At 33.4% G+C, this 17,774-nt stretch overlaps 1 protein-coding gene across 1 annotated transcript in view; it reads right to left on the bottom strand.

Moving 5' to 3' along the window:
• Positions 1–17,774, bottom strand: part of LOC145283535 (poly [ADP-ribose] polymerase tankyrase-1-like) — a 168,095-nt gene that overhangs the window by 101,364 nt on the left and 48,957 nt on the right. The window contains exon 3 of the mRNA XM_080132406.1: positions 6,436–6,531. Coding sequence (XP_079988532.1) covers positions 6,436–6,531 — 96 coding nt within the window. The remainder of the gene's footprint in view (positions 1–6,435; positions 6,532–17,774) is intronic.

Raw genomic sequence — 17,774 nt, 5'->3', positions numbered from 1 at the left:
AATCCATTCTGGCAAAAATTTACTTTCACCATGACTAATGTTTGTGCAAAATTTCAAAAACATTCAAGGAGTGGTTATTGAGAAAGTGCGAACAATCGAACAACAGATTTTGGGACGGTTGTACCTCTATAATAGCCAGGGGCTGGAAGGGGAGGGGGTCAACTAGTTATACTGAAAATCTGTTCTGGCAAAAATTTACTTTCACCATGACTAATGTTTGTGCAAAATTTAAAAGAAAAAGCAAAGGCATGATTATTGAGAAAAGTGCAAACAAACAAACAGGTGAATGAGAGGGAATTAATAGGTCCATCCTTTGTCCCGAGTTGGGGGGGGGGCAACAAAAACAATTTTTAAGCTCATGTAAAAAAAAAAATTAAATTTTAGTTGTAAGGGAAACACCAACACCACTTTTTATACTCTTCAATATAAAAAGTTATTCGTTTGCTGATTAATTTTTGGTTCTTCATTATTGTAGCAAAATTCAAAAATGGAATGAATTTCAAGTGAAACTAATGGCATCCACTGAACTATCATGTTACAGTAATGAACATATTAAAAAATTATGAAAAACAATAAGATAGAAAATTAATTATTAATTAAAATAGTTTTCGAAGACAATTAGTAAAAATTGAGTTTTGCAAAAAATAAAAAAATGGAGAGTTCTAACTGTAACAAAAAGGGAGGTAAATCTTTTTTAAAAATTGAACATCTTTGGCCAATTTAGCAAGCTTTAACTTTTGTTAATTGTCTTTAAAAACTGTTTTCATTAATAATTAATTTTCTATCTTATGGTTTTTCGTAATTTTTAGAGATGTTCATTACTGTGACATGACAATTCAGAAGATACCATTGGTGTCACTTAAAATTCAACCTTTCAATTTTTGAATTTCGCTACAATAACAAAGAACCTGATTTTCTTCAGTTATAGTCATCTGGGCAGAACCAAACAACTTTAAAAAATAAACTGTAACCAAGTACATTATTATAGTGCCAATAACATGGTACAACTATAACAAATAAAAATTGGCCAGTCAAAAATAAAGTTTGATATGTATTACTTGTTTTGATCGGATTATTTTTCTGATCTTCATTGTTATTTGTACAACGTTTCAGTCGATGTAGCCTTCCACCTTTGTCGACATGTTGGTCGCCATCTTGGAAAAGAAAGAAAAAAGTTAACGGCTGATGGTTTCGTATTCTTGCTGCTGTTTTTTTGCCGTGATTTCATATGTGTGAAAGAATTTGGTGACAAAGAGAGCTAACTCTATTAAAGTTTGACAGGGGATTATCTCCTTCCTACTATTGAAATTTTAAGGAGTGGTTGTATAATTTTTGTTTTTCTTTATAATTAGATGTTCCCATATACTGCTGGCATCTATGCTTAGTCTGCTTAGTAATTTTTCTTCTTTTTTTTTAGCATATGCGCCTCTTCTTTACATCATCTAAATCTCTTGCATCCCTATCAGTTATTTTGACCTCGTTCCATAAAGAGAAGCGTGTTCCTTTTTCTTTCCATATGTGATCATACGCCGACCAAAGCGTTGCACAAATAACACTCAAGATGAGAACAATAGTCCAATCAAAATAAGTACTACAAAAAAAAAAAAAAATCAGTCCTCATCTCAAAAATTCAGAACAGTAAAGTTTGATGTTTCTGAGTTTTTGAGATGAGAGTGAATTATTTGGATTATTCAGACTACTGTTCTCATCTTGAGTGTTATTTACACAACATTTTGGATCAACCTTATTCAGGTGTATCTTATCGAAGTTTGAATCTGCACAGAATTTCAAATGGAACCCTTTATTTAAATCATGGGAATAGCATGCTCTCATTTCCATCAGTCACGACCGGAAAGAAGTCTTAAATAATTCACAATTGTTATCTTAGTATCACCCACACTGAAAATTGAAGCTTCATCCTCCAGAAGAGTGTCACTTGAACAGAATTTTATTTAGTATTTTAGCCGTTATGCAACGATAGATCTGAAGAAGATTAGAGGTTACATCGTCCAAAACATAAGAATAGCACTAAAGATTAGAACAGTAGTCAGAGTAATCCAAAATAATAAATAGCTTTATGTAACAGTTTAAATGCTACTCATGTTGTTTTTGTTGAGATAAGTGTTTTCAATTTTAATCATACTTTTTATTTTTAGATTCAAATATTAATAACTCCATTTTATTTCAGTATTTAATTCATGTAACTTTCGGAAGACCCCCCCCCCATACGCTTTTCTTTTTTATCGTAAATTTCTTATAACGTGACTAGCTAAAGTTCAGAATAAAATCACGCTTTCTTTTAACGGTTAATTTAAAAAAAAAAAATCTTTTTGAACGCTGTTAACTTAAATTTCCTCATTTCAGTTTACATTTTGGAATCGGCCGTGTTTTTGTTGAGATAAGTGTTTTCAATTTTAATCATACTTTTTATTTTTAGATTCAAATATTAATAACTCCACTTTATTTCAGTATTTAATTTATGTATTTCTGTTTTATTAAATGCTAGCTTTTTTTCTCGTCCATAAAGGTTTATTTATCTACCAAGTTGATTGCAAAAATAGATTACGAATTTGTACTCATTCTTAGTTCGTGAGAGGGGAATCTATCACCATACTTTCCCTTAAACACGTCCGTTGGACTTTTATTAAGTAGAATACTTAATAGTTTTTTGTTTTTTTTAATGGAGAGTAGAAAACGCATTGTGGATGCGTTATCGGTAGCTCCTGTTACTCTCGCTTCTTCTTATTTGTCCCTCAGTCCTCATTTTTTAATGAGTGATTTTTCTGACAAAGGGAGAAGAAAAAGCTGTTTTCTAGGTTGGCAGTATTTTGCGTGAACAGTTGGCAGAGATGGCGGAAATTTTCTGTTTCTATGTCTATCCTTGTAGTCATGTCACTAGTAAGGGTGCTGGAGGTAAACGTTTTGTCTGGGCTGACGTTATCCGCCTGATAGTCAGGGACCCGAACCTTGGATTAACCACCAAGGAGGCTGTCCTATCAACAGGTGCAAAGTACTGGAGCTGCTGTATTGCTATTTGGTGAATGGATTCTGGACCATGCAGTAGCTTCTGGTGGGACCTCTCGATGCCATACTAGTGGGTAATTGTTACGGCTTTACCTTATCATTAGCTACAAATGAAAAAAAAAAAAAAATTCTTCGTTTCTTTTTCTCTCTTAGTTTCCCCTCTCTGTCCTGCTCTAAGTAAATCTGATGACCTAGTCCACAAATTCCAAAAATTCATCATGACAAGTTTCAAGAAAAAATACACGATTAAACCCGGTTTTCCAACTTCCAACATAGACCCCTACTACCATGTCTCCTTCTTCAACATCAGGGGTCTACGTTCTAACCTTCCAGAGGTTGAAACCCAATTACAGGAGACTAAACCAGACCTTTTATTTTTAAGTGAAACTGGCATTGGACAGGCTATTTCCCTAGAAGAGTTCGCAATTAAAGGATACTCTAACTTAACTTCTAAATCTGACCCCCAAGATCGCCATGGGCATGGAATTTGTGCCTATATTAGGGATAACTTTCCATGTGGTAGGGACATCTCCCGGGAAGATCCTAACTTACCCTATATGTGCTTCCGGGTTGCTTTAGCTCACACTATGGCATTTATATTTACTCTCTATCGCCCCCATAACAGCGGAGTTACTATCTTTCAAAGCATATCTAAGAAAATTGACCAAGTCTTATCTGCTTATCCTTCAGCTAACATTCACGTATGTGGTGACTTCAATGTTCACAACGTCGAATGGTTGACCCACTCTAACAAGACCGATGATGAGGGAAGGTTCTGTCATGATTTCTCCATTGCCTATGACCTCACTCAGATTGTTCAGGAACCCACTCGTGTGCCCGACAATGATGGCCAGTATGCGAGCCTACTAGACCTTTTTCTCACAACTTGCCCTGAACTATGTTCAGTTTCTGTTCTGTCGCCTCTTGGCTCTTCCGACCACTCTGTTGTATCAATTAAGATAAAAATGAAATGTAATAAGTCCCCAGACGTACCTCTCCATCGTACAGTATATCGATACACTAAGGCTGATTGGGATAGCTTCCGTACATTTATATCTGATCTACCTCTGCATTCCATGTTTAAAAAGGATGTGTCCTCTATAGTATTAGACCTGAAGGAATGGTTAATTGTAGGTATTGACCGTTTCATACCCTCGAAAAAGTTTCAGCAAAAACCTAACAGCCAGCCATGGTTCTCTCCAGAATGTGCTGCTGCCATTGCGCACAGAAATCACTTTTTCCACTGTTTCCAACGTAATAGATGTATGAAAACTAAAGCCGCTTTCAGGACTGCCAGCAACCATTGTAAGAAAGTAATAAAGAATGCAAGAGAGTTGTATGCTCAATCTGTTAAGTCCAAAGTAGCTGAGCAGCGGCTTGGTTCCCACCAGTTTTGGCAAATAGCAAACAGAATCATGAACAGAAGCGTGTGCTCCATCCCAACTATTATCAATGGACCTGAGGTAATCTCGTCAGCATCAGACAAAGCCAAACTCTTTGTCAAGAACTTCGCAGCTAATTCTACCCTTTGCGATCAAGGCTGCCAACCCCCAATATTTCCTCCTGTATCAGAAAACACGCTATGTGATATACGTATATCTGTACGTGATGTTGCCAAGCTAATCAAAAACCTTGATTCCAGTAAAGCAACTGGCCCTGACGGTATTCCAATTATAGTACTCAAAAAACTTCAACCTGAACTAGCGCCCATACTTACAAAACTGTTTAAATGTTGTCTTAAGGAGAATAGTTTCCCATCTCCTTGGAAAATTCCATCAGTATGCCCTGTATTTAAGAATTCAGGTGATCGCTCATCCCCCTCTCAGTACAGGCCAATAAGTCTCCTGTGCGTCATGAGTAAGTTGCTGGAATCTGTGTTAAATACAGAAGTAATCAACCATCTCAACAAAAATAACCTTCTTAATGACACTCAATATGGTTTCCGTTCTGCTAGATCTACAGCAGATGTGCTTACAGTTATATCTCATTGGATTAGCAAATCTCTCGACGGAGGCAACCTTTCTAGGGCAATTGCTCTTGACATATCTAAGGCCTTTGATAGGGTATGGCATAAAGGTTTACTTCATAAGATCTCTAGCTATGGTATTGCTGGAAATGTCTTCTCAATTATTAAATCATTTCTTTCTGATAGGTTCATAAGAGTAGTAGTTGAGGGGCAAAAATCTGAAGCTCACAGTATTAATGCCGGTGTCCCTCAGGGGTCCATCCTGGGCCCAACTCTTTTCCTGATCTACATTAATGATCTTCCAAATCACATCCTTACATCATTTGTAGACATCTATGCTGACGACACTACCATTTATGGTAGCACATCTAAGACAGTAAACGACCAAGTTCTCTCCAATTCTCTCTCCTCTGATCTTGAGCACGTAGTACAATAGGGTAAAGAATGGCTGGTTACTTTTTATGCATCTAAAACCAAGCTTCTCTCTTTACATCATCAACATTCTGATCCACATCTGACATCAATTGAAATGAATGGCTCTCGTCTTCAGGAGGCCTCAAGTTTTGACAAACTTCTTGGCTTGACCATTACTCCTGATCTTAAATGGAACACGTACATCAAATCTGTTGCCAAGGCCGCTGGAAAAATGGTGGGATCTTTCTATCGATCCAGTAGATATCTCACTGCTGATGCTATTCTCTATCTATATAAGAGCCAGGTACGTCCAAGGATGGAATACTGTTGTCACATCTGGGCAGGAGCTGCTAGAAAGGACTTGGCCTGCCTTGATAGAGTTCAAAATAGACTTCGTAGCCTCGTAGGAGATGTCCTTTTCTCTTCCTTGCAACCTTTATCTCACAGAAGAGATGTTGCGAGTTTGTGTCTGATGTATCGTTATTTCCATGGAAAGTGTTCGAATGAGCTCCAATCTATGGTCCCCCCTCGCAAAACTTTCACAAGAAACACTCGTCTAGCTGTAAACACTATCAATAATTCCTCCCACTCTTTATCTGTGCCTAAACTTAAACGTAGATTCCATGAACAAAGCTTTTTTCTTAGAACTGCACGCCTGTGGAATTGTCTCCCGTTTTCCTGCTTTCCGGCTGACTACAATATGGTTGTCTTCAAGTCTAAAGTAAATAAGTTCTTGATGAGCCGTTCCATATAAGTTATCAACTTTACCAAATTTTCATTACTAATGATTACTATAATGTCCAATTTCTACTGTACACTCTTTAACCCTTATCCTTGAGTGGCCTCTTGGCCTTGATAATGTGGTGATGCCTATGTAAAAAAAAAAAAAAAAAAAAAATGTTCAACTTTAAAAATCTCACAAGATAATAAGTTTATGTTTAAGTATAAAGTTACTGCCAGAAAGAGTTCTTGGCAAGATTTTTGCAAAGATCAAATAATTGAGTAAATCAAAGAAATATTAAGTGCTTTACCTGTGAGAACTGCTTTCGCAGACTGATCAGCTAAATCCAAGGCAGTTTTCCCATCAGTATTCCTGATGGCTGGGTCGGCTCCATGTTGTAGGAGAACTAAAAATAAAGAATCACTAATTTAATAAAAATTCAAAAAAACAACAAATTCACATCTTTCCATTGTACTTTAGTGATCATTTTTTTTTTTTGAAAGGTTTGTTTTAAATCCAAAAATATTTCAGGCTTAAAATACAAATAGTAGACATGTACAGTTTTATTATATATTTTTGGATTTGTTAAAATCTTTTTTATGGGTGGTGGTGATGGTGGAAAAATTATAAATAATTGAAATCAAACGATTTTTTAGAATTTAGAGTGGCAGATCACTTTTACATATAAATTTAACCTAAAATGATCACCCACTTCCGAATCAAATAATTTTTTAAAGAACTATCCTGCTGCCAAGACTAAGCTTGTTTCCTTCAGTAATTACAAGAAACCTTCTCTACCACCAATAGCAATGGCCAAGAACACATTACCCAAGGGTACTTCCTTTAAACTCCTCGGCTTAATGTTTACAGGGAACATGAACTAGAATAGATACATTGAGAGCATTGCCAAGGCTGCTGCAAAGAAGGTGGGCTCTCTCTACCGTGCTAGAAAACTACTTACGCCTGAAAGTATCCTGTACCATTATAAGGCCACCATTTGCCCATTTATGGAGTACTGTTGTCACATTTAGGTTGGTGCATCTGCTGCTTGTCTCTCACTCCTGGACAGAATTCAAAAGAGAGTCGCCAACCTGATAGGTCTTGAACTGTCATCTAGGCTTCAGCCTCTGTCTCACCGATGAAATGTTGCATCCCTCTGCCTGTTCTACTAGTACTTTAAGGGTGAATGCTCTGACGAACTACAAGCACTTGTACTCCCTCGACACACTAGCCCCAACAAACCCGACAAGTAGCTAAGTCCCACCCCTTTACAGTAGAGATCCCTAGGTGTAAGAAAGCCTTCTACTCCAATAGTTTCTTCACCAGAACTTCTGGGATTCTGCTTTTCCAACTGTACTGACATGCAGAAGTTCAAATGTAATGTGAACAAACATCTTGCTACTCATCTCCCTTCATAATGCCCCTGCAACTTATGTCCCCGATAGTAGCCCAGTATTTCAAAGTGGCACCGTGCCTTGTTTGAGGTGAAAATTGATTAAAAAAAATTGTTATCTGGTTTGGAAATGGGTGATCATTTTATGTTAAATTTATGTGAAAGTAAGTTGGTTGGTTGGTTGTTTTTGTTTTATGGCATATGAACCCTTTTCAGGTTATTTAATGCTGAATCCAAAGATTTTGAAGAAAATTTTTTTAGTAGAACATATTTGTTGTTTTCAAGTCGGTTTCTATTCAACCCATAGCTGGTACTACCACTCCGGGTCAGAGTGGACCTGGGAGCAATGGCAATTAAGGGTGGCTCCACACTCCCCAAAGCCCGCAAGCTGGGGCCTCACTACTGGATATAGTTTAGGGTCATATCCAGGACCGTGAAAGTAAGGTATGTTTTTACTTTAACTACAAGTCAGCATTCACCATTAAATTGACTAGTTTTATTGATTTTCGGGTATGGTGAAAACGAATATCACATTTAAATTTAGGGCAGACAGGTAGTTTTCTGGATATTAAGACCTTTATTACACAATGTAATCCACTAGGTTTTCACTGGCGGCCATGTTTTTTCCCCAACCGAACAAGTACTAATACACATGCGTGTTAAAAACACCCCTTCTACATGTTAAGAATGGTGATGGCCACTGAAATTCATTAATACAAATAATAGAAAAAATGTCTTAATATTTAGAAAATTACTTGTTTGCCCCAAATTTGAAAGTGATATTTTCAGCAAACTCAAAAAACCTATAAAAGTCATCAATTTAAAGGTGCAGTTAAAGTAAAAATTTAGATAAAGTAAAGTTTAAAATAATCCATGTATTGAAAGCTATTTAAATCCAATTCTAGACCATTCTAGACTTTTACCCTATTCTTACCAAATTTACATCTGTGAAGTTTCATGATTCTGTTTAACAGATAGTCAATTTAAATTTAGCTTTTAGGGGTTTCTATGTCCAACAATTTTGTTTTTTTTTAAGACACGGTAGTCACCACTTATCAAGACCTGAATGTCACTTGAGGATAAGGGTTAATGAGTGTCAAGAGGTCGGGGAGACAACATTGTACTGATGAGGGGTTGTGGTGGAATAGGTAGACTTTGATTAAGAGGACAGTTCAGCAAGAAATCGTTTACATTAGACTTAAAAACAACCATCTGGAAAGCAGCCCCGAGGTATGCATGTAGTTCTAGGGGAAAAAAACTTTGTTCATAAAATTTGTGTTTAGGTAGGCACAGATAGAGAGTAGGGGGGCTGTTAGCAGTGGTTGTAGGTAGATGAGTTGTTAAAATCAAACAATTTGTGAAAAGCAGAATATTTTCAGTAAAAAAAAGGGGGGGGCGATATTATTATTATTATTATTATTATTATTATTAGTGAATTGTTTAACAGATAAAGCAAAAGATGTTCTTGAAAAGATGAAGAAGTTAGGAGGGGGGGGGGCTGTAGATAGTAAAAAAAAGTTTCATATTTACCAGCAGTCAAGTAACAGGTCATGAACAGCTATTTTAAGAGGCGAATTGCATCACTGCTAAAATAAGATACCCCCCTGCCCAACCATCACAATATCAGGTCACAGGATTGTGGGTGAAAGGAGTTTACTAACTCCCTGGAGGGATCATTTCTTTTGGGAAAAAAGTGCTTTGTAAGAAATAATCCTCAGTTCTGAGTGAGACCTACATTTTTTTTTTAAATGTTATCTATTTGTAAACTTGTAGTTGCTATCTGAGTGTGTTTGCAGACTCCTGTGGTTCAGGAGATAGATACCAAATACTATAAATAAAATAAACGTTTTTTGTCTATTAATTCTGTTTTTGATCCTTTCCAAATTTACTTCTGGTAAGAACTGGCTGATTGTAAATCCAAGTACTTTCCAATCCTAAATTGCTCAAAACCAGTTAGATTAATCTATCCTTGACAATGAATTCAGAAGGATTGGACAAATTTGGCAATTATATCAGCCAGTTTCTGTCAGAAGTGAACACCGTTATTTGGAAGTTGGAAAGGATTAAAGAACAGAATTAATAGAAAACAACATCTATTTTATTTAATGAAATATGCTTAAGAGAAAAAAAAAACGATGTCTAAATATATATACACACACACACACACCTATTTCCTTCAAGATACCACATTAATAAAGATAGACACTCATTTTTGGAACATTTTTCTTTTATTGGTTACAACATTGCATACAATTGTTTCAGCCTACAATGTTGGCATATAAGGATATAATTGTTCATTAAATTATAACTTGCACAAGCTTGTTCTTGATAAAAAATTAAAAAAAACTTAAAAATGGTATGACTTCGTGGATGTATAAGTCTTAAAACATTAATTCAAACATAAACAATAATGAAAAATATATAAATGAATGGGTAAACATTATCAATATCATTGGAAATTATTTTTAAATTCCCAAACAATTTATTTTATAAGATATTAATGTAGTTTGCTTGAAGTCTAGTGTGTATATAAAGATAGTTTAAAGAAGGCAAGACAATGCATAGGTGTAACGGAGAGACACAAACTGAAGCAAATTAAGGCATATCGGTTAAACGAGCTATGCAGATATAACTTATTAATACAATGTTTTTTTTAATATATACTTTTAACATTGTATTGTGTTCTTACTAGCGTCAGTGTGGTTTGATGAGAGTTCAGTATTGTATGATATTTCGGGAAAACTTTCCTTCTTCAGATATAAGACTTTAGTTCAAATGTGCATTTGGGGACTTTAGTAATGAGAGCAGTTTCACGGTAATTGAAATAGACCTGGGAATTAACTTTTTATTTTGTTTTAAAATATAGTGTTATTCATTAAACCTAATATTTTATTTTGCTTTAACTACATATTGATGTTAAAAACAATTCAGTATATAATATATACTAGAATTTGAGCCCATTGAGTTCATAATTCTAGTATTATAAATAGAGATTTTGTCTGTCTGGTATGGTGTCAGCTTTATAATTTACGTCATGTCTTAAAACACAAATTCAAGCCTAATGTATGGGGCATTTATCCTAGGTGAGTTGAACAGGCTTCCTTCAAAGGAGGAAGCATCAAGAGAATATTAAATTCACAAGCGGTCTCCAGTCAAGGGAGATGACAACATTAGATTTCACAGTTTTTTGCAGGGAGGTGTTGCCTGGTATTCCCAAATGGTCCTGATCAGGCTCAACATTGGTTAACTTCGGTCATTTAATGAGAACCAGTGTGTCAACATGATTATAAAGTAATAAAAAAAATAAATTGGTAAACATTATCAATAGTATTGGAAAGTATTTTCAAAGCCCAAAACAATTTATTAGTTTTTAACTACATAATAGTGTTAAAAACAGTTTCATATATACTAGAATTTGATCTTGTAGGCTCCATAATTCTAATATTTTTAAAATGGAAATAGGTTTGAATAAAAAAAAAAATTTAAAAAAAAAAAAAACTTTAAAAACTAAAGTTTTTTCTTTGATTTCAACAAAATTTAAATATTTACATTTACAACTAGTGATTCTTTGAATCATGTATGTGAACAGTGACTGTATTTACATGTTAGGTATTGTTTTTTTTTTTTTATATTTTTTAATTTTCAATCCAAGCAAGCCACACACTATGACCTAGATGTAAGGGACTGCTGTGAATTAGGTGCCAGACTCATAGGGGCATCCTCAATGGAAAGTTGTGCAGCGAGATGTTTGGTCGCTTTAGATTTACATTTCTGCATGTTCATACAGCCAGAGAAACAGGGAGCATGGAGATAATTCCAAAAGTAGTTTGAAAGAAAGAAGTTATTAAAGTAGAAAGCTTTCCAATATCTGGATGCATGAAGGGCATGATTTTTCTGCTTGTTGGATTGGTCAGAGGTATTTACGCTAAGGGGACATAAGTGCAGCAAAGTTCGTCTGAGCATATTCCATTAAAGCGCTTGCAAAACAGGCACAGGGATGCAACATTGTAATGATGGGGCAGGGGCTGTTTATGTATTTATATGTACAAGATTCATACCTAAACTTATGAATTTTGAACACTGTTCAGTGTAAATGGTTATAATGTGGGCTGTACTTCAGTTTTATGCAAAAGGAGCAAAAAGAGAGTTGATGCCCTTCGTGAAAATTCATATACCTCAGATTTTGTGAAATTTTAATAGGTATTAGAAATCCATTAATATTTGTAAAATTTCAGTTTTTGAAATATCTTAAAGGGTTATTGGGGGCATAATATGAATACAACTTCACATATGAAAATTTAAATATTTCAGATTTGCATTAAATTTGATCCATAGTCGTTGGATACCAATTAAGCAGGATTTCCTGAATTTAAATTTCTTAAGACTCCTTAAATTTAGACATTTTCTCAAATCAAAATCATGTAATGGATTTATATCAAAATTGGAAAAAGAATTTTATACATAAATTTTAGTATCATTTGGATTTATAAGGGAGCGTAAAAGAAAAAATGTTCTATTGGGATAGATATTTTTCTAATTTTTTAGTTTTCTCATCATTTTGTTCTACCAGATGCCAAACATTCACCTGCTATCTCATACATTCCAACCAAGAAATCTTTTTAAGATTATAACCATCCCTTTAAGTATAATTGTCTGAATCTCTCTTGCACTTGGTTCACCAGATATATTTACCAGGTAGTTTTTGAAATCCTTTTTCATAAGTATAGTTGCTCCTTTAATTACTGGAATGACAGATCTTCCCAAGATTCCAGTTTCTTTTCATGTCGTACATAAAACCTTGGTATTGCGTTATCTTTTTCTCCTCTGCTCTGTTTAACCTAGCATCATTGCAGACACTAACTTCTACTAAGGTTGCTTCTTTCTCCTTATCTCATATCACTGTAATTTATTGTTTTGGTACAGGAAATATAACCAGAGTGCTCAATTATATATATATATATATATATATATATATATAAGAGCATTTATATATTTTTTACATTTCAATTGACACAATACATCAGTTTCATCTCCCATTGATACCTCCGGTTTCATGGAAAAACAGTCCACAAAACTAAGTACACTAAATGTAATCATCACATCATTAAAACATCAACTGAAGAAAGCTTTACATTTGGTATCTTTAACCTTGTGGACCGAGTTTCCAGTGTTTCTGTGAAACCAAAGCTATCGATGGATTTGGTTTGGTTGTTTTGTTTTATGGCATGTCAATCCTTTTCGGAATATTTAATGCCGAATCCAGTAATTTTTTTAAAAAGTTTTTTTTTTTACAAAGTTTTTTGTTAAAACTCTTTATAAATCCAAATATGGCATTTAATTTGGTTGTTTTGTAGAGGAAAATTGTTGCTTTTGGCTTTGCAGAACGTAAGAGTTGGCAAAGGGAAAAGAAAAACACGACAATATTTGGTACATTTTAGGTCAGGAAACTGGTATCTTTAGACAGTCTGATCCGGTAGCACCAAAAGATCAAACTAAATGTATAATGTTTGTTGAAATAAATATATATACACATGTAATCCAAAGGCAGACTGCTTCGCTGTATCACAGCTCTTCAGTGTGGCTAGACTAGATATTATTTCCCACGTATATCTATCTATCTCTACTATTATATAAAAGTCACTTTGTGTGCATGTGTGAATTCCTTCCTTATAGGCTCCCAAACTACTGAGGTAATTTTTTGGTTTTTAGATGTTTTGGACAGAAATTCATCCGATAAGTATCAAAAAATCAAAAATTCCGATCCTAAAAATAGTTTTTTCTACTAGATATAAAAAAGAAGAATTTTTAAAAAGGAACTTTTATATGTTACACTGGTAAGGGAGATAATAAACTTTTAGCAAATCATTTCTTCTAAAAAAAACAAAAACAAAAAAAAACAGAATTATTGACATCTGGAGGTATAGCTCAGTGGTATTATTTAAAAAAATTTTTTTTTTGCAAATTAGTCCACCGGGCAAATTGTTCCCTGTAATATATAATATTCAATAGAGGATTGATTCTATAATAATGTATATGCAATCTGCATAAATTAAAATATTATGTTTAAGCGTATTGTATGACTGGGCAATGCCGGGCGTCCAACTAGTTATATTATAAAACTCAAATCATCTTGCTTGGGCATTGAAACCGTGTATCTGGTCTCCAGCTTCTGGTTTGAAAAATTTTGCGCATGCCTAATTAAATAAAAACAAAGCCATGAAAGTTTTTTTTTTTTTTTAAATCAATAATTTTTTCGTTTGAAATATGCAAATAAAAGCAAAACTAAATCCATTTTGCTTTTTTTCTTTTTGTACCGGCATTTTACAAATGCTATTTGTATTTTTCATTGTAAGTTGGAATCATTTCCAAACAATTGATTTTTATTCAAAAGAAATAATAATTTGAATACAATCCAGAAATACCACAAAAGTTTTAATGATTCTTTTTCATACTACAATTTGAGACGCAAAACATTTCACATTATAAAAACATTAATGACAAAAAAGAAGCTCATATTTGGGCTTAACAATGAATTCTTTGGAAAACATGCGATCCTAATTGAAGCGTGAAATGTAATATTTATTAAAGAAGTTTAACGGCTTTTTAATAAAACAAAATTTATACATTAGATAAAAGTGCTCTAGCAGATCAACTAAAGGCTTACCTTTTAAAAGTTGATTTTTAGAGGTATTCCACTTTCACCTAATTTTATAAACTTTGTTTCATTAAAAAGTCGTCAAACTTGTTTAATGAATGTTTTCGTAATGTTAAATGTTTTGCGTTGGTTTTAGCGTCCAAAATTCTCATATAAAAAAATGAAAAAGATTTGAAGCTAAAATAAATGCCTAAAGAATCTAAAATTTAAATAATTTAAAATAAAGTAAACATAAAAACAGATAAATGAAAGTGTTTGCATGGAAAAACGTCTCAATATCAGCTTTTTTTGTTTGTTTCTTTTAAATAAAAATTAAAATGATTCTAAATAGAAGTTAATGAAAAAAGTTTTAAACTGTTCAAAAAAAAACAAAAAAAAAAACTAAATATTAAATGAAAAAAGATAAGTAAAAGTTTGTTTGTATTTTTTTTTATTAAAGAATCGTACTAAAAACTTTTGTCAAAATTGTTTAATAAATATTACATTTCACTCCGCAATTTGCATTGCATACTTTTCCAGAGAATTCATTGTCCAGCCCAAATATCATTTTTTTGTTGTTGTTTTTTTTTAAATAAAAATTAAAACAAGTTTTTTTTTTTCACAGGAACTAATAAAAAAAATAAATAAAAATATGAAATCGGGAGCTAGTGGCCAAAAAGTGGGTGCTTACTGTAAACTAATGTCTCAGTAAAATAGTTATCTCTCCCAGATCAGTGATGACATATCCAACAGCGCTAGCAAAAGTTATAGCCATTGACTTGTAATAAGTATATGGCACAATCACGTTGACACACCAGTTCTTGTCAGATCACTGAAGTTAAGCAACGTTGAGCCTAGCCAGTACAAGATGGGTGAATATTTGGGTAGGCTAGGCATTGTATGTACCTTCTGGAAAGGTTGGGCATGGAGCCAACACCTTCACCCCGAAAAAAGAACTCCTCGCTACAAAAGTATCTACAAAGCTCAAGTGATAAGTGTTTTCATTAAGAATCACACATCTTTGTTGACAAAGCCATTTGGCAGAAGTAACGTCAGACAAATTTTAAGGTTCCAATGAGCAACACTGTATAAGTGTAACTTTTTCTTTTTTTAAGCAAATATAAAAATAAGTTTTGGTAAATTTTTTATCTGGTTTCCACCTTAAAATTTTCCTTTTAAATGACAACTTTTACTGGGTTTTAGGTATGCTGAAAACGAATATTGCATTTAAATTTTCCACAAATAAGTAGTTTTCCAGATATTAAGCAATGTAACCTTCAATTAAAATGAGTTTACATTTAAATAGAAAATTCCAGTTAAAATTTTGTATTTCAGAACAGGTTAAAAAAAATGAGAGAGATGCTTTTACAGAACTTAACCTAACTGGATCCACTTTTTACAAACTGACCCTACCGAAAAAAGAAATAGCTTTGCAGTATCGCTTCCAAATAGTTTAATAAAACAGAAAAGTCTTATTCTAATTTTTCCTACTTTTAATTCAACTTCTTTGTTTACATTCCTATATATCTATAAAAGAGAAAGTGTGTGTGTGTGTGTGTACATTTCCCTGCCAAATAACTGTCAATTTTTGGTCTAGTGACTCGAGATTTAACATAAAAAGTATTGAGATTTGGGGAAATCTGTTTAATTGGTTTTAGTCCAGAAATTTGGCTGTCAAGGGGTCAAAGTTCAATGATTTGACCTTTGAAAACTCTACAAAACTCCTCCATCAATTTTGGGTCTAAACACTTGAAATTTTAAATGTAGGTTACTTGGACATGGATCAAACTTTAATTCGATTTGAGCATAAAACAATACATGTTAAGAGGTCAAAATTGGAGTTAAAGTTTTTAAAAATTTTACCTTTGTGATCTCTACCAAATTACTCAGCCAATTTCTGGTCTAAACATTTGAAATTTTACATAAAGGGTATTCAGAGATAGAGGATGCTTTTTAATCGGTTTGGGTTGAAAATTTGAGCTGCCAAGGGGTCAAAGTTCAAAAGATTTTACCTTTGTGGTGTCTAGCAAACTACTCAGCCAATTTTGGGTCTAAACATTTGAAATTTATACATAATGGGTATTCAGACATGCAGCAAGCATTATAATCAGTTTTGGAGCGAAAATTTGGCTTCCAAAAGGTCAAAAGTGAAAGAGTTGACTTTTGCAGATTCTACCAAACTCCTTCACCAATTTTGGGTCTAAAGACTTAAAATTTTAGATGGACATGGTAAAACTGTTTATTTTAATTTCAGACCAAAATAATAAATTTTAAGAGGTCAAAATTGGGGTCAGAGTTTAAAAAATTGACCTCTGTGATCTCTACAAAATTTCTCAGACAAATTTTAATCTAAACATTTGAAATCTTACACAAAGTGTATTCACACGTAGGGCAAGTTATACACATTAAAAAATTGAAATAGCTTCAAATATTTCAATATTGGTATGCATAGAAAGAGCTTGATGAGCTAAGAAAGAATCTTTTTAAATTTTTAAAATCTGATTAAAATTAAGGAAGTTATGGCTATTTTTGTGCCTCACACGTTTGGATATTTTCCCCTCTTTAAGACCATATGCGTTTCGTCACATTTTTTACACTACTTTTTCAGTAAAAATGTCATATCTTTGTTAAAACACAAGACTAAAAAATGAAATTTACTGTATAAGTGTATTTTTGTACAAGGAATCAGAATATGCAACTGAAAATCTCCCAAAGTTTATGGTTTCCAAATAATCTGCAGTAAATGTGCATAAATATGCAGCAATTCCTTAAAAATGCCATGTATCCATAAACAGAAAAGAAGTTGGAGAACTCAAAGTTGAATTGTAATGTGCTTTATGTACAAAAAACTTAAATCTAAACATAAGACCATTTAAAAATGAATATATTGCAATATTTCTTTGGTATTATTGTAGATTAACACCTTCTGTTTAACCCCACTCAACTCCTTCTGACCACCCCTCCAAAACGTGATTCTACCTTTTTAGGAAATTATGTATAAAATGCCATGAAAAACTTTAATGAAAGATAAACAAATTATTTTAGAATTTAATGTAAAATAATTTCCTATTACAGATCATTCTAGCATTTTAGGGCAGTTAACTGTTTTTTTTTCTATGGGAAAATATGCATGCTTTTTTTTTTTTCTAAGATGATTATGTGTAGTTTTAAGAGGGTTTCTATGCAATGAGAATATGTGGAGGGTTGCCATTCGGACTTTGAATTAATTGTAGGGCTAAGGAAAATTATGTGTGAACATACTGAAAACTTGACAGAGACAAAGCTAACAAAAACAATATTAGAGGGGGGAGCGGTTAGTTTCACAAAAATTTAATGTAAAATAATTCACCATTTCCTGGCCATTCTAGCATTTTAGGACAGTTAACCAATTTATTTTTATGTGTATTTTCTTTAAGGAAGAATCTATTTTTTGTTTGTTTGTTTTAGATGCTTGTATGTGGCTTACAGAGGTATTTTGTTGGGGGGGGGCTTGCCACTCGAACTTAGTGTTATTGTTAGGGTTAAAGAGTGTTTTAGGAGACTTGCCACACATAATTTGGATTAGAGGTGAAGTTAAGAGAGCTTTTTTTCAAAGAGAGCGTTCATCACTCATATTTACTGT

The sequence above is a fragment of the Euprymna scolopes genome, chromosome 8, assembly GCF_053919585.1.
Source record: "Euprymna scolopes isolate OS-2025 chromosome 8, ASM5391958v1, whole genome shotgun sequence".
Taxonomy (NCBI): Eukaryota; Metazoa; Mollusca; class Cephalopoda; order Sepiida; family Sepiolidae; genus Euprymna; species Euprymna scolopes.
Note: the sequence above shows the minus strand (reverse complement) of the source record. Positions and strands in the feature narration are given on the sequence as shown.